Source organism: Rhinoraja longicauda, chromosome 10, assembly GCF_053455715.1.
Source record: "Rhinoraja longicauda isolate Sanriku21f chromosome 10, sRhiLon1.1, whole genome shotgun sequence".
Lineage (NCBI taxonomy): Eukaryota > Metazoa > Chordata > Chondrichthyes > Rajiformes > Arhynchobatidae > Rhinoraja > Rhinoraja longicauda.
Window position 1 is genome coordinate 57221025 of NC_135962.1, and position 18424 is coordinate 57239448.

The window sequence follows — 18424 nt, forward strand, 5'->3', positions numbered from 1 at the left end:
TATATTAAATATATTATATATTAAATAGTTATCTATTTATAATAGAGCTCCAGGGGCTAGTAGAATCAAGGGATATGGGGAGAAGGCAGGCCCGTGTTACTGATTGTGGATGATCAGCCATGATCACAATGAATGGCGGTGCTGGCTCAAAGGGTCAAATGGCCTCCTCCTGCACCTATTTTCTATGTTTCTATCACACATACTAACCTCCCTTCCATTGAATCCAGAAGAGGGAGTGGCCGGGGTGAGATTCGTCCTTGACGAGGTTAAACCCTCATGTGCAGTACTAACAAACTCTCAGCCAGAATATTGGTTTCCCCTCCTCTTAAGCATTCTGAAAACCTATCTATCTGCCTACTGATTTGTCTCAATTCTTTAGATTGATACTGCTCCTCTGAAGCACCTTGGGATGTTTTTGATACGATAAAACAAATCGGGCTTTAACCAAGATTGTTGGCTCTAATCAGCCGCGTCTTCAGAAACACGAGGGTAACAGGAATCTTCACAGCCAAACAATGATCACAAGGACCACTGGCTGTGAAGGAATATTTCTTCTCAGAAACTGATTGATGGCCAATTTTACTTCATTTTGGAAGTCTCCCATCTCAGACAGCATTTTATGTTCTGGCTTGGTTTTTATTGGAAGTCGCTGACTGATAGAGGCATTGCAGCATACAACAAATCAAACAGATCTTTCGCGTTATTTAAGAAAACGTCAGACAGTCCATCTGCACGAACCTTATATTAGACTCAAAGAAATGCCTTGACCGAAGAAATCCTTCTTTAATGTAAATTGTCCCTAAGGTGCATAGGATAGTGTTAATGTGCGGGGATCGCCGGTCGGTGCGGACCCGGTGGGCCGAAGGACCTGTTTTACCGTGCTGTATCCCTAAACTAAACTAAACAGGTTTGTCAAAACAGTCTTCAAAAGGTAACTTAATTAACAAATAAAAGTGCATTACATAATGAACCCAATATAGTCCAAAACAAAACAAATCCCTGTTGTGCTACTGCAAGTAAGAATTTCATTGTTCCGTTTCGGTACATATGATAATCAAACACTCCTTGACTCTCTTGAGTCTTAACCGGGCAACTATAAAAAGAAATTATTGGCAATGGTAGCATTTGCAGAAAAATGCAAAACCGTACATGAAAAAAAACCGAGAGCCCATTCATTCATTCATTAGCTGTCGTTTGAAAATTATTTCGCCCACTACGAAACCGATTTATTCTAAGCTGTATCTTGGAGGTAGAATCTGATGTTCCATCAGAAGAGTAGACAATTAAATATTTATATTCATAGTTTCCAATACTTTGTCTTTCCAATTTCCATGCCCGCAATGATGTGAGGAATCAAAGGATAAGAATCTCTAGGAGAAATGCACCAAAGTAATTGACAAAGAATTGAAATAACCAAGTTAATCAGTCAAGACAGCTGGGGGTAGGTTGTGCTTGTGGATTTGTTTGATGCAGCCCATCAGTTTATACATCGCTGAGCCATTCTTCCTCGCACACAAAGAGATTAAGTTTTCTTTAAGCTTAGTTTAGCGAGCACGTAAGATCATCTCTGACCCCTCTCACTCTGGCCGCAAACTCTTTGAAGCACTTCCCTCTGGAAGGCGACTCCGGACTGTCAAAGCAGCCACAGCCAGACATCAAAACAGCTTTTTTTCCGCGAGTAGTAGCTCTACTCAACAACCAAAAGTCTGTAGTCTCTTTTTGCTCTGATTTATTTCACTCGCGTTTAAACCGTAATGTTGTATTCTTAATGTTTTCATTGTTTTATGCTTCATTCTTAATTGTTTACTGTATGTTCGTGTTGTTACTTACAAGCGGAGCACCAAGGCACATTCCTAGTACGTGTACATACTTGGCTAATAAACCTATTCATTCATTCATTCATTTAGAGATACAATGCAGAAATAGGTCCTTCAGACCACCGAGACCGCACCGACAGGCGATCCCCACACACCAACACTATCCTACACACGCTAGGGACAATTTACAATTTTACTAAGCCAATTAACTTACAAACCTGAGAGAGACACTACAAGCTGGAGTAACTCAGTGGGTCAGACAGCATTGCTGGAGAAAAGGTATAGGTAACGCTTCGGGTCGAGACCCTTCTTCAATTGAGAGTCAGGGGAAAGGGAAACAAGAGATATAGATAGTGATGTAGGGAGATACAGAACAAATGAATGAAAGATATGCAAAAAAAAGTAATGGTGATAAAGAAAACAGACAATCGTTAGCGGTTTGTTAGTGAGAATGAGTACAGACAATGAGACTGAACAAGACAACTTTGAAGCTGGTATGGCTTGGGTGGGAGAGGGATGGAGAGAGAGAGAGAAGGAATGCAGGGGTTACCTGAAGTTAGTGAAATCAACATTCATACCACTGGTATTATAAGAAAATAACTGCAGATGCTGGTACAAATCGATTTATTCACAAAATGCTGGAGTAACTCAGCAGGTCAGGCAGCATCTCGGGAGAGAAGGAATGGGTGACGTTTCGGGTCGAGACCCTTCTTCAGACGGGTTTGAAACCCGTTTGAAACGGGTTTCAGACCCTTCTTCATACCACTGGGTTGTTCTGCATTACCTACAAACCTGTACATCTTTGGAGTGTGGGAGGAAACCGGAGGACCCGGATAAAACCCACGCAGGTCCCGTGGAGAACGTACAAGCTCCACACAGACAGCAACAAAAAGAGAAATCCCCCAATTCTGATCATTGTCCACACATCTGCCAAGCAAACAACCCCAACCCCCACCCCTCATCTGTATCCACCTATCACTTGCCAGACTTTGTCCCACCACCACCTCCTTTCCAACTTTTTACCCCCTACATTAATCGATCTGAAGAAGGATCCCAACCCAAAACATTGCCTATCCACGGCCTCCTGAGATGCTGCCTGACCTGCTGAGTTACTCCAGCACTTTGTGTTCTACTCATGATTCCAACATCTGCAGTTCCTTGCGTCTCGTGAGAAATCATTCTGTTAAATTTCACTATTCCAGTATGTATGGAATAATGATTACATTTTCATCAAGTTTCATTTTCTCATGTTTAACACATTCTCCCACAAGGCTATAATGATATAGGACAATAATTCACTGTTCCTGTCGGGCTAAGTACTAGAATTCTCCAATTTGGAACATTTTTCCCCTCCATGAGCGTACTAATTAATACGCAAGGCTGTAAATGGAACATATTCCTTCTAATATCGTGTTAGAGTCGAGAAAGATTAAATTCCTTTACTGTTCCGTTATTCTATTACCTATAGTTATTGTACATTTCCAGCATAATTTAAAATGCACTTGAAGCATTCGTTTTTATCATCAGTCTACTTCCTTCGTTGGTGACTGCGTAACGATTGTTGGACATTGCCCAGTGGGGGGTAGGGGTCATGGAGAGGGAAGAAAAAGAGCTATTTAGGAAGAATTACTGAGGCAAAGGAAACAGAATTATCAACAGACATGGTCATTAACCAAGGTCATTCCAGCAACTAAGTTAGTTTTAATGGTGTATGTAAATTCAGTTCGGTCACACTGCCTGACTTGGTAACTTATTTTCAAGCCAAGTCCCTAATGAGCTCATGAGAAATGGTTAGCTGAAAAATCAAGCACAATGTCAAAATGTATTAAAACTAAGCAGCTGTTTTAATATATTGTCACTAAATGCAGTTAGGATACTGGTGTTAGTTTAGTTTAGTTTATTGTCACGTGTACCGAGGTACAGATAAAAGCTTTGGTAGCGTGCTAACCAGTCAGCGGAAAGACAACACATGATTACAATCGAGCCATTTACAGTGCATAGATACATGACAAGGGAATAATGTTTTGTTCAAGGTAAAGCCAGTAAAGTCCGATCAAAAATAGTCCAAGGAATGGGCGACGTTTCGGGTCGAGACCCTTCTTCAGACTCAGTCTGAAGAAGGGTCTCGACCCGAAACATCGCCCATTTCTTCTCTCCTGAGATGCTGCCTGACCTGCTGACTTACTCCAGCATTTTGTGAATAAATACCTTCGATTTGTACCAGCATCTGCAGTTACTTTCTTACAAAAATAGTCCAAGGGTCACCAATGAGGTGCATAGTAGTTCAGGACTGCTCTCTGGTTGTGGTAGGATGATTCAGTTGCCTACCTGTCAAATTGTTATTGAAATTGAGCTACTATCTACCTCATTGGAGAACCTTAGACTATCTTTGATCGGACTTTACCTACTTGAACTTGCACTGAACGTTATTCACGTTATTCCCTTTGCCAGGTATCTATACACTGTGAATGGCTCGATTGTAATCATGTATTGTCTTTTCGCTGACTGGCGAGCACACAACAAAAGTTTTTCACCGTACCTCGGTACATTTGACAATAAACTGAACTCAAACTCAAGATTTAATGTTTGTTATCCTGAAGCAGTACTCATAATGAATCATAGAGGTGGCCGCAGGTGAAATCGGCAGGGAATCATCCCAAAGATAGTTCAGAGGGCGTCTCCAAACACCACTTGTGTTCAAGGACATAATTGTAAGGTTGAGTGATTTTCTGCAAGATAAATGGACCACCTGAAAACATTGTGCTCCAACAAGCCCGCTGGGATGACATGACTTTTCATGAAGTGATATCATCCCACTTATGATCCACCAGGTAAATGCTTTTCCACATCCACAAAAAATTGCGGAGAGTTGTGGACGTAGCCTAGACCATCACGCAGACCAACCTCCCTTCCATTGATTGCGTCCACACTTCATGCCGCCTCGGCAAGGCCACCAGCATAATCAAGGAATGGTCTCACCCCGGTCACTCCCTCCACTCCCCTCTCCCATCAGGGGAAAGGTACAGAAGTGTGAAAACAAATACCTCCAGATTCAGGGAGAGTTTCTTCCCATCTGTTATCTGGCAATTGAATGGTCTTCTCAGTATCTTCAATTGAACTTTATTAGAATTTACCTTGCACTAGATGTTGTACCCTTTATCCTTATCGGTGCACTGAGGACGGCTTGATTGTAATCCTGTATAGTATTTTCTTTGACTGGATAGCACGCAAACAAAAGCTTTTCACTGTACCTCGTGACAATAATAAACTAAGCTAAACGGGCATTTACCTGGTGGAAAAGGGCATTTACCTGGTGGATCATTTGCATCGGCGAAACCAAGCGCAGGCTCGGCGATCGCTTCGCTCAACACCTGCGCTCGGTCCGTGTTGGCCAAACGGTCTCCCGGTGGCCGAGCACTTCAACTCCCCCTCCCATTCCCAGTCTGACCTTCCTATCATGGGCCTCCTCCAGTGCCATAGTGAGGCCCACCGGAAATTGGAGGAACAGCACCTCATATTTCGCCTGGGCAGCTTGCAGCCCAGTGGTATGAACATCGACTTCTCCAACTTTAGATAGTTCCTCTGTCCCTCTCTACCCCTCCTCCTTCCCAGTTCTCCCTCTAGTCTCCACCTATATCCTTCCTTTGTCCCACCCCCCTGACATCAGTCTGAAGAAGGGTCTCGGCCCGAAACATCACCCATTCCTTCTCTCCTGAGATGCTGCCTGACCTGCTGAGTTACTCCAGCATTTTGTGAATAATACCTTCGATTTGTACCAGCATCTGCAGTTATTTTCTTAAACTAAACTAAACATCCCTACCATTGGACAAAAGTTGAATACCAAGAAGTATTTAGGGCGGCACAGTGGTGCAGCTGGCAGTGGTGCAGCTGGTAGGGGTGCAGCTGGTGGTGGTGCAGCTGGCAGTGGTGCAGCTGGCAGTGGTGCAGCTGGCAGTGGTGCAGCTGGCAGTGGTGCAGCTGGTAGTGGCGCAGCTGGTAGTGGCGCAGCTGGTAGTGGCGCAGCTGGCAGTGGCGTAGCTGGTAGTGGCGCAGCTGGCAGTGGTGCAGCTGGCATTGGTGCAGCTGGTAGTGGCGCAGCTGGCAGTGGTGCAGCTGGCAGTGGTGCAGCTGGTAGTGGCGCAGCTGGTACTAGTGCAGCTGGTACTGGTGCAGCTGGTAGTGGCTCAGCTGGTAGAGCCGCTGCCTCACAGCGCCAGAGGCTCACATTCAATTCTGACCTCGGGCGCTGTCTTTGTGGAGTTTGCACGTTCTACCGGTGACCTCCGGGTTTCCTCTGGGACCTCCACACATCCCAAAAACGTGCAGGTTTGCAGGGCTACTGGCCCCTAGTGCGTACGGAGTGGATGAGAAAGTGGGATGACATAGAAGTAGTGCGAAGAGGTAATCGATGGTCAGCGTGGACTCTGTGGGCCAAAAGGCCTTCTTCCATGGTATATCTCTAAACTAAGTTTCTAAAGTTAAGCCTTCTGACCCCCTTGCCATTGGAAACCAATTCTACTTGGCAGTGGTGGGTATATAGAATGAGCTGCCAGACGAGGTAGTTGAGGCGGGTATAATAACGACATTTAAAAGACACTTGGACAGGTACATGGACAGGAAAGGTTCAGATGGATAAGGGTGAAATGTGGGCGAATTGGACTAGCTAAGATGGGGTGCCTTAGTCAGCATAGATACAAGGACAAAAGGCCATAAGTCATAGGAGTGGAATTAGGCCATTCGGCCCATCAAGTGTAATCCGCCATTCAATCATAGCTGATCTAGCTCTCCCTGCTAACCCCATTCTCCTGCCTTCTCCCCATAACCTTTGACACCTATACTAATCAAGAATCTATCTATCTCATATTGGGCCAAAGGGCCTAACTCCGTGCTCTGTGACTCCACTCGGCCATCTTCATGTCTATAAAACCTGCCTGATGTCTCAACAACAAGACCAGGTTCTAATCAATACCTGAAACGCCGCCTGTTCTTTCCCCTGACATTCCTTGGGTCTCCATTTTACTGCTCCACTGCAAAAACGGCACAGTGGCACAGCGGTAGAGTCGCTGCCTTACAGCGAATGCAGCGCCGTAGACTCAGGTTCGATCCTCTGTACGGATGCTGTACTGTACGGAGTTTGTACATTCTCCCCGTGACCTGCGTGGGTTTTCTCCAAGATCTTCGGTTTCCTCCCGCACTCCAAAGACGTGCAGGTTTGTAGGTTAATTGGCTGGGCAAATGTAAAAATTGTCCCTAATGGGTGTCGGATAGTGTTAATGTGCGGGGATCGCTGGGCGGCGCGGACCCGGTGGGCCGAAGGGCCTGTTTCTGCGCTGTATCTTTAAAACTAAATCTAAAAAAATCTCCTCAAAGTATCACAAAAGGACACAAAGTGCAGCAGTAACCAAGCAGATCAGGCGACACCTCTGCATCAGATGGAGGGAAGGCAGGGGTTGACCTGAAATTAGAGAAATTAACGTTCATACCGTTGGGCTGTCCAAGCTGCCCAAGCGAAATGTGAGGTGCTGTTCCTCCAATTTGCCTTTGGCCGCACTCCGAGAGTGGAGGAGGCCCAGGACAGAAAGATCGGTATGGGAAATAGACACACAAAGCTGGAGAAACTCAGCGGGTCAGACAGCATCTCTGGAAAAAAAGAATAGGTGACATTTCAGGTCGGGACCCTTTTTCAGTCTGAAGAAAGATCCCGACCCGAAACATCACCTATTCCTTATCTGCAGAGATGCTATCATAAGGTCATAAGTGATAGGAATAGAATTAGGCCATTTGGAATTCAATTATGGCTGATCTATCTCTCCCTCCTAACCCCATTCTCCTGCCTTCTCCCCATAACCCCTGACACCCGGACTAATCTGACCCGCTGAGTTACTCCAGCTTTTGGTGTCTACTTTCCAGTCAACCAGCATCTACAGTTCCTTCTTACACACAAGGTTAGTATGGGAATGGGAAGGGGAGTAAAATGTTAGTCTGGATACAACTATCTATAGAGGTTTCTCCTTCCTCCTCTCTTGCGATAGCAACTTAATGTGTTCTGTGCTCTCCTCCATCCTAACTTGTATATAATAAAAAATCAAGCTAAATTGCCAAAAGCACGCCAGGGTTACAGATGCTGTTGTAATTCAGTGACTACAGACGAACATTTATAAAAATCTACAGGCCTTTGCAGGGTTCCTGAGTACTTTATAACTCACTTCCTTCCCACCAATTATTGCAAAGTATTCTACATCTATCTGTTGATTTATTTTCAGCCTATTGTGCATTTTTGGCAATAAATTCCTTGCTGAGTAACATGTTTCTCAGTAGGGGGAGAAATGTACTTAACAATATGAATGCCGTTTACATGTCATTAAAAACACTCTTTTGCACTGCTTTAAGAAGTTCGTCTGATTAAAACTGGGTGCAAGTGACGGCAGGCTACGCAATTGACTATAAATCACTCCCTGTAATTCAATTATGTTTAAATTCAAGGTGAAGAATGTCAGTGCTAGGTACGAGTAAAAGGAACTTCTGCTTATGCATCTTCCTCATGTGGTTCTACAAATCTGTCTCATTTGGGTTAGGGCCATTCTTAGGATTTAGTTGAATGTTCAACTTTAAAGAATACTAGACTAAGTGGACCCGTTGGACCCGAACCTCTCCTACATTGGTGCAGCACCCTCTCCTTCCCCACTCCCCTTCCCCCCTACCCCCCTCACACCCCCTCCCCCTTTACCCGTCCCCCTCCCTCCCTCCCCCCTCCTACCCCCTCCCTCCCCCTTCCCTCCTCCCCTCCCCCCCCCCCCACTCCATCCCTTTCAACCCCCCTTATCCTCCCTCCTCCCCCTCCCTCCCTCCCTCCCTCCCTCTCTCCCTCCCTCGGAGATAGATTTAAACTTTAAAATGTGAATAACTTAAAAAATATAACACCGATTTCAATTAAACTTCTTCGATTAGCACCAAAGGGACGACGGTGAGTAAGGTGGGCCTAAAATTGTCGCGCTATCGTGAACCGTTTTGGCTGTAGTTCAGGAACAAACAAACAAATAAACGAGAGTTTTAGTATCTAGATGTTTGTATTCAGTACGTATACTGAGGGGGTAAATTTTTCCACACAAAGTGTGGTGGGTGTATAGAACGAGTTGCCAGAGGAGGTAGTTGAGGCAGGGACTATGGCAACGGTTAAGAAACAGTTAGACAGGTACATGGATAGTGCAAGAAGGAAATGCAGATGCTGGTTTAAACCGAAGATAGATACAAAAAGCTGGAGTAAACAGGCAGCATCTCTGGAGAGAAGGAATGGGTGACATCTCTGAAGAAGGGTCTCGACCTGAAACATCACCCATTCATTCTCTCCAGAGATGCTGCCTGTCCCGCTGAGTTACTCCAGCTTTTTGTGTCTATCTTAGGTACATGGATAGGGCAGGTTTGGAGGGATATGGGCCAAATGGGCGGCACGGTAGCGCAGCGGTAGAGTTGCTGCTTTACAGCGAATGCAGCGCCGGAGACTCAGGTTCGATCTTGACTACGGGTGCTGCACTGTAAGGAGTTTGTACGTTCTCCCCGTGACCTGCGTGGGTTTTCTCCGAGATCTTCGGTTTCCTCCCACACTCCAAAGACGTACAGGTATGTAGGTTAATTGGCTGGGTAAATGTAAAAATTGTCCCTAGTGGGTGTAGGATAGTGTTAATGTACGGGGATCACTGGGCGGCACGGACTTGGAGGGCCGAAAAGGCCTGTTTCCGGCTGTATATATATGATATGATATGAAATGCAGGTAGGTGGGATTAGCATTGGCCGGTGTGGGCATGTTGGGCCAATGGACCTGTTTCCATGCTGTATGACTCTGTGTGCAGCATTTCTGCAGCATTTGTTATGACTTCAGGATGCTACAAGGGACTTCAGAGACAATGAAGTGCTTTCAAAGAATTGTCATTCCTGTAATGTAAGAGGGGCATTGGCCAAGCTACACACTGAAAGCTTGCAGAAACTGCAATGTGACATTGATCACGAGTCCATTTTGGTTATGTTGGTTGATTAATCAGTCTTAGGGTCAGTTACACAACAGGGAAACAGGCCCTTCGGCCCAACTCATCCTTGCCGACTATACTACATCCAAGCTAGTCCCTCTAAACTTTCCTATCCATGTAACTGTCCAAGTATCTTTTAAATGCTGTTATAGTACCTTCTCTGGCAGCTCGTCCCATATACCTACCACCCTCTGAGTGAAAAAAATGCCCCTCAGGTTCCTATTAAATGTATCCCCTCTACGAAGTTATGTAGATTTCAGCAGTTCAAGGTGACAGGGTGGTAAATCTGTGGAATTCATTGTCACGGGTGGCTGTGGAAGCCAAGTCTTTGGGTATTTTTAATGCAGAGATTGATTGGTTCTTGATCAGTAAGGGCTTCAATGGTCTGAAGAAGGGTCTCGGCCCGTGACGGTCGCGTCACCCATTCCTTCTCTCCAGGGATGCTGCCTGTCCCACTGAGTTATTCCAGCATTTTGTGTCTATCTTCGATTTGTGTCTATCCTTCCTAGGCAAAATCTTCTTTAATTATCTATCACTCTTCGTTTCCCCATATCGCCAAGAATTCATCCACAGCACATTTGGGACTGAGTGGAAAATCATTAAAAGCAGAGTGAAGCTTCAAGCCCCACATCACGTCCATCACCATAAACACGTAGTTATAACTCCAGGATAGATCCAGGATAAGCTTCATTAATGAGGCAGGGTATAATAAAACTTAAAACATTAATGTGTCTTAAACAGAAACCAAGCATTCTCCAGCTACTGAAGTGAGCTTGCAGCACAGGATGCACAAAAATGTATGCTTGTTGCAGAATACAAGCTGAAACCACTTCCATATTCATTGTGAGATCATTCCAGTTATCTGGCTTGCTGCAAGCTAACATTTTACCATCTTTCTTTCTTGACTTCTTCACACCACAGATCCTGAAGACACAAATGATAGCTTGCAACCGCAGAGTGACATAACCTCCGAAGGTTGAGGTCAGATCGTGAGGTAATAATAGGGCTGCTGTTTCTGAGCAAACTGTTCAGATGTCATGTCGGCAATTAAGTTCTTCCCCAGGTTTCTGTAACCTTTACACGAATAGATGCAAACATTTTTTTTAGGAAAATCGTTTTGCTGGAAGTTGCTGGTTAGATTGCTATGAGTAAATTACAAAGTGCTGGGAGTAACTCAGCGGGTCATGCAGCATCGGCGGACAGATGTTTCGGGTGAACCACTGAGTTACTCCAGCACTTTGTTACTCCAGCACTCCAGCACTTATCTTGCGGAAAATCCCACAGCCTTTACTCAAGATTCCAGCATTTGCAGCTCCTTGCGTCTCTTACATTACTTTGAGTTAGCTTTCAAAAATTAACTCTGCATCATGTCAATGCCACTCTATATTTTACTTGTAAGTGGAAAGACAGAGGTATTCCACTACTGAATTTGTAACTCTTCGTGGTGAAGTGTTGTTAAGCTGCCTTTTGCACCTTCAATCCTCACTGTGCCGGAAACCCGGGTTCAATCCTGACCTCAGTGCGGAGTTTGTACATTCTCCTTGAGCCTGCACAGATTTCCTCCAAGTGCTCCAGGATCTTGCCATGTGCCAAAGACGTGCGGGTTTTTAGGTTAATTGGCATCGTTAAATTACCCCTACCTAGTGTGTCGGGAGTAGGGAGGTGGGATAACATTGAACAAGTGTAGACAGGTGATTGATGGTCGGAATGGGCTCGGTGGGCCAAAAGGCCTGTGTCCATACTGTATCTCCAAAAAAAAAAATCCGAATCATCCATGGGGAGTCTGAAGGGCTCTGATACCGGGTCCCAGCAACAATTAGAAAGCAAAATGTTCATGACCACCTCTGATTGCACACTAGAGTACCTGGAAGAAAGCCAATGGAATGTTGGCCTTCATAACAAGAGGAGTTGAGTATAATAATAATAATAATGTATTTTATTTATATAGCGCTTTTCATATACTCAAAGAGTATAGGAGCAAAGAGGTCCTCCTGCCGTTGTACAGGGCCCTAGTGAGACCGCACCTGGAGTACTGTGTGCAGTTTTGGTCTCCAAATCTGAGGAAGGATATTCTTGCTATTGAGGGCGTGCAGTGTAGGTTTACTAGGTTAATTCCCGGAATGGCGGGACTGTCGTATGTTGAAAGACTGGAGCGACTAGGCTTGTACACACTGGAATTTAGAAGGATGAGAGGGGATCTTATTGAAACATATAAGATTATTAAGGGGTTGGACACAGAGGCAGGAAACATGTTCCCAATGTTGGGGGAGTCCAGAACCAGGAGCCACAGTTTAAGAATAAGGGGTAGGCCATTTAGAGCGGAGATGAGGAAAATCTTTTTCAGTCAGAGAGTTGTAAATCTGTGGAATTCTCTGCCTCAGAAGGCAGTGGAGGCCAGTTCTCTGAGTGCATTCAAGAGAAAGCTAGATAGCAGAGTCAGTGGGTATTGGGAGACGGCAGGAATGGACTACTGATTGAGAATGATCAGCCATGATCACATTGAATGGTGGTGCTGGCTCGAAGGGCCGAATGGCCTACTCCTGCACCTATTGTCTATTGTCTATTTCTACAGATCTAGCTGGCTGAAGGGAAGAAGGGGGCACACTAATAAAGTGTAACGGTTAAGATCACATCCTTACTGGAGTAACCTAGTGGATGGCACCTTGGCACAGAGGTAGAGTTGCTGCCTTACAGTGCCAGAGACCCGGGTACGATCCTGACTGCGGGAACTGTCTGTACAGACTTTTTATGTTCTACCTGTGACCGCCTGGGTTTTCTCCGGGTGCTTCCACACTCCAAAGACGTACAGGTTTGTTGGTTAATTGGCTTTGGTAAAATTGTAAATTGTCCCTAGTGTGTAGGATAGTGCTAGTGTGCGGGGTGATCGCTGGTCAGCACGGATTCGGTGGGCTGAAGGGCCTGTTTCCACGCTGTATCTCAAAAGTCTAAAGTCTACAATGCAGGAGTAACTCAGCAGGTCAGGCAGCATTGGAGAACATGGAATTGGGTTGAGAACTTTCTTCACATTCCAGACTAAAGAAAGATCCTGACCCGAACTGTCATCAATCCATGTTCTCCAGAGATGCTGCCTGACCCACAGAGTTACTCCAGCACTTTGTGCTTTCTTCGTAAACCCGCATCTCACACCCACACTGTTCTGGAGTAAAATTGCGATGGGATAAAGAGGCACAACTTTCTAAAATCCCAACGTACAATCCTCACCGAATAAACTCTGAGTAACAGTCTCTTCTTGGCCACCTATGCTAACCAGAAGTTGCATATTTTCTAGCATGAGAGAGGGAAAAAAACATGCACGCACTAAAGGAAATCTTCACACCAAGCAATCAGAATTTCAAAGTATATTTCCAAAGTTACAAAGAGATTCCCCTCCCACTCACCCGACCCCTGTGGAGATACCTCGATATGTGCAGAAAGTTCCATTTTCTCTTTCTCTTTCCTCTCAAGTGACCGCTTCAGCTCCCCCATTTCAGACCGGGTGGCATCTTGGTTCAGCTGTGCCCTGAGCTCTAAAATCTGTTTCTCCAGCAACTGCTTCTCAAGCTCTGCTCTCGCGGCCACTGCAGCACGTTGAAGAAAAAGAAAAAATAAGAAACATGATGGAACTGAAAAGAATATACAGACTTATGTACGGGTTAAGTCCCGCAGAAATTTACTATTCGATGTGGAGACCTGGTGGGAGAGCTCGGAAGTGGAGGCCAAGGGGGAGCTCTGAGGTAGAGAACAAGGTTGAGCTCCGGTGCGGAGATCACGGGGGGAGCTCCGACGGGAAGACCATGGGGGAGCTCTGACGTGGAGACCATGGGGGAGCTCTGACGTGGAGACCATGGGGGAGCTCTGTCTGACATGGAGATCATGGGGGAAGCTCCGACGTGGAGACCATGGGGGAGCTCCGACGGGGAGACCATGGGGGAGCTCTGACGTGGAGTCCATGGGGGAGCTCCGACGTGGAGACCATGGGGGAGCTCCGATGTGGAGACCATGGGGGAGCTCCGACTTGGAGACCATGGGGGAGCTCCGACATGGAGACCATGGGGGAGGGGGAGCTTCAAAGCGGAGACCACACGGAAGCATCCACGAGAACAGTTGCCTGGCTTGTGGAAACGCCCACATACGACAGCAGTGGTGCACTGCTACCGAGAAGCGCAACTTGGAAATAAAGCATTGGGTATAAAGAATTGCTTACGTACAGTAAGTGCAAGTCTCCATAAATCCCCTATAACGTGCGTTGGTTAGTGCCTGCATGTTGAAAATTTACTAGATACTATTCACCATTGGTCCAGGTCTTTTTCCAAAGCATATGTTTACATTTTTCGCTAAATTGGCTGCGTCCTTTATGTTAATTTTCCACACTGTTGGATAAACATCCCTTGTGTCTAAGAATAGAACTAGTTTGGATGGACTAGTACGGGTGATTGTTGGTTGGAACGGACTCATTAGCTTTAGCGATACTGCGTGGAAACAGGCCCTTCGGCCCACCGAGTCCGCGCTGACCAACGATCACCCTTCACACTAGTTCTGGTTCAGTTCAGTTTAGTTTCTTGTCACGTGTACAGAGGTACAGTGAAAAGCTTTTGTTGTGTGCTACCCATCCTGCACACCAGGGAACATTTACAGAAGCCAATTAACCTACAAACCTGCACGTCTTTGGAGAGCGGGAGGAAACCGGCGTGCCTGGAGGAAAACCCACGCGGTCACGGAGAGAACCTACAAATTCCGTACAGCCAGCCCCCATAGTCGGGATCGATCCCGGGTCTCTGGCGCTGTGAGGCAGCAACTCTACCGGTGTACTGCTGTGTCGCCATAGGTGGGCGAAGGGCCTATTCCCCCTAATGGCCTGTTTCCACGTTGTATCTCTGAACTAAACTAAAGTAAGTTTCCAACAGTGCTTTGTTGAATTTCAGATTCCCATCATTGGCAGTTTTTTGATTTACGAGTGTAATTTGGGGCAGAGGCATCAGAATAATCGGCAAATATGACAAGGGTAAAATTCCACATTTTTATTTACTTTAAAAATAAAACACACATCATCTTTCCACAATGACTCCCCGGGGATCAAATGACTGCACTATTTGAGAAGTTGATAGGTGGCGTTTAGAAACAAGGAACTGCGGATGCTGGTTTACACATAAAGACACAAAGTGCTGGAGTAACTCAGCGGGTCTAGCAGCATCTTTAGAGAACACGGATAGGTGACGTTTTGGGTCGGGACCCTTTGTCAGCAGGAGATGTGCACCTGCAGAAAGGGTAGTTATTGACAAAATGCTGGAGTAACTCAGCGGATCAGGCAGCATCTCTGGAGAGAAGGAATGGGTGACGTTTCGGGTCGAGACCCTCCTTCAGACTGATGTCAGGGGGGCGGGACAAAGGAAGGATATAGGTGGAGACAGGAAGACAGTGGGAGATCTGGGAAGGGGGAGGGGAAGAGAGGGACAGAGGAACTATCTAAAGTCATCAGCATTTCACTAAGAGTAAAGAGAAATTAAATTTTTGCTAAAGTGGTGAAACCAAACGGAGATAGAGATCCTGGCTAAAGCAGGTTTGACAATTAAAGGACCTTACATGCATAATTCTACTGCCTCTTCGAATACAGAGGATGCACTCCACTGTCAGTGCTGCCACTATACAATTAAGATGTTAAACAGATGTCTGAAGTCTGAAGAAGGGTCCTGACCCGAAACATCACCTATCCATGTTCTCCAGGGATGATTCGCTGATTTACTCCTGCACGTTGTGACTTTTTTTGTTAAACAGGTGGCACAGTGGTGGAGCTGTTGTCTTACAGCGCCAGAGACCCGGGTTCGATCTTGACCACAGGTGCCGTCTGTACGGACTATGTGCGTTCTCCCCGTGACCTACGTGGGTTTTCTCCGGTTTCTTCCCACATTCCAAAGACGTACAGGTTTGTAGGTTAAATGGCTTGGTATTATCGTAAAAAATGTGTAGAGAGCAGTGTTAATGTGCGGGGATCGCTGGTCGGCGCGGACTCGGTGGGCTAAAGGGCCTGTTTCTGCACCAAACCTCTAAACTAAACTATCTGATCCATGTACCTGTCCAAAGGTTTTTTAAACGTTGCGAGAAAACTTAATTGGCCGAATGGCTTCCTTCCACATCGCTGGGCAGCGTGCTTTTTTTGTGAGATGCTGAGTTTTCTAATTTATCACTGTCAAAGCTTTCAAAGTCCTTCATTAGCTGCGAAAAGTCTGACAAAAAGGCAAGTGCTTTGCATCTCATGAGAATTCAGAACTTAGGGAGAATTAAATTACAACTCTGGAGAGGGTAACAAGGAGTAGTTTGACTTAAGTCAATTAGTGGTGGAAGAAACTAAAACAAGATATCTGCTAATAACTCTCTGGGCAAGACATGGACAAACGACTGAAATTAGTCCAGAGTCATGGAGCTCTGCAACACGGAAACAGGCACTTCCACAGCCATGAAAGCACACCAATGGTTCTATATGTTCAGCAGGCTAAGGAAATCTTACGAGGATGTTGCCCGGGCTAGAGAGTGTGAGCTATAGGGAGAGGTTGAGTAAGCTGGGTCTCTATTCCATGGAGCGTAGGAGGATGAGGGGAGATCTTATAGAGGTGTACAAAATCATGAGAGGAATAGATCGGGTAGATGCACAGAGTCTTTTACCCAGAGTAGGGGAATCGAGGACCAGAGGACATAGGTTCAAGGTGAAGGGGAAAAGATTTTATCGGAATCCGAGGGGTAACTTTTTCACACAGAGGGTGTTGGGTGTATGGAACAAGCTGCCAGAGGAGGTAGTTGAGGCTGGGACTATCCCATCGTTTAAGAAACAGTTGGACAGGTACATGGATAGGACCGGTTTGGAGGGTTATGGACCAAGCGCAGGCAAATGGGACTAGGGTAGCTGGGACATTGTTGGCCGGTGTGGGCGAGTTGGGCCTGTTTCCACACTGTATCACTCTATGATTCTATGACTCTATGACTCTAAATTCAGCATGTCACCTATAACTCTTACCAATTTAGTTTAGTTTAGTTTAGAGATACAGTATGGAAGCAGGCCCTTCCGCCCACCGAGCCCACGCCAACCAGCTATCACCTGCACATTTTATAATTAACGTATCCATGTGCATCACAGCTTGATATGGCAACGACTCTGTCTAATATCGCATGAAATGGCCTAGATGTAAACACACCCTTGCCTATCACATAGCCCGGCCTCCTCCACATCCATTCAATCCAGGCCTTTCACTACTCGGTAAGTTTTAATGAGTTCCCCCCCTCATCCTTCTAAACTCCAGCGAGTACAGGCCCAGCGCCGTCAAACTCTCATTACAAGATGTGTAGGAAAAAAACTACAGATGCTGGTTTAAATCGAAGGTGGACACAAAATGCTGGAGTATATCAGCGGGTCAGGCAGCATCTCAGGAGAGAAGGGATGGGTGACGTTTCTGGGCGTAACCCTACTGAAAATCTGAAGAGGGGTGTCGACCCGAACCGTCAGCCATTTCTTTCTCTCCCGAGATGCTGCCTGACCCGCAGAGTTAGTCCAGCATTTTGTGTCTACCTTCTCATTACAAGATGCTCTTTACCTATATTTGGCAGAATGTGGCCAGGCCAAACAGCAGGCCTGGACTGTCCGCCGTGGGAAGAAGACTGAGGACCTGCCCAGAAGGTCCAGCTGGCCTGCCGGAGTCCGGGGACTCGCCCGCCGTGGATGGAAGACCCGCGCCGCCTGCGCAACCCGCCCGAAACACCCAGCTCGTCTGCCCAGAGTGGAAGGAGTCGGCGGGTGGGCTGGTGAGCAGACCGGCTGAGGGAGGGAGTGCACGGCATCGACGGGGGAGTGGGCCGCTGGAGGCCCTGCAGCAGCCTGGGGCTCGGCTGGAACGGGGGCCGCTCCAATAGGCCGAGCACGTGGACCGCACACAGCCTACTACAATGGAGCAGCAGCGGAGGACACCACGGCTATGCTTGGCCAGGCCCAACCTCCAACGTCGCAAGGACAACGGGCCTTCATGGCCAAGATCCTTGCACTTACAACAACTAGGTCTTCAAAATGGCACCAAAATGGTGACGTTTCAGTGTACTACTGCTAAATACTTGGACCGTATCAGAGATGCGTATCTCAGATTTATCTAAGTGCTTATGTATACTGATGTTTGTACTGTAAGAAAATAACTGCAGATGCTGGTACAAATCGAAGGTATTTATTTCACAAAATGCTGGAGTAACTCAGCAGGTCAGGCAGCATCTCAGGAGAGAAGGAATAGGTGACGTTTCGGGTCGCTTCTTCAGACTGAAGAAGTGTCTCGACCCGAAACGTCACCCATTCCTTCTCTCCTGAGATGCTGCCTGACCTACTGAGTTACTCCATCATTTTGTGAAATAAATACCTCTGATGTTTGTACTGAAAGGTAAACAAAAATACTATCAAACGTATTGGTAACCCTCGGACTATCTTTGATCAGACCTTGCTGGCTTTACCTTGCACTAAACGTTATTCCCTTATCATGTATCTATACACTGTAAATGGCTCGATTGTAATCATGTGCTGTCTTTCCACTGCACCCCGGAAACACGCAACAAAAGCTTTTC

At 46.2% G+C, this 18424-nt stretch overlaps 1 protein-coding gene across 2 annotated transcripts in view; it reads right to left on the reverse strand.

Moving 5' to 3' along the window:
* Nucleotides 1–18424, reverse strand: part of cep128 (centrosomal protein 128) — a 351185-nt gene that overhangs the window by 251158 nt on the left and 81603 nt on the right. For both annotated transcript variants that reach the window (XM_078406913.1, XM_078406912.1), the window contains exon 12: nucleotides 13256–13416. In XM_078406913.1, the coding sequence (XP_078263039.1) occupies nucleotides 13256–13416 (161 nt within the window). The remainder of the gene's footprint in view (nucleotides 1–13255; nucleotides 13417–18424) is intronic.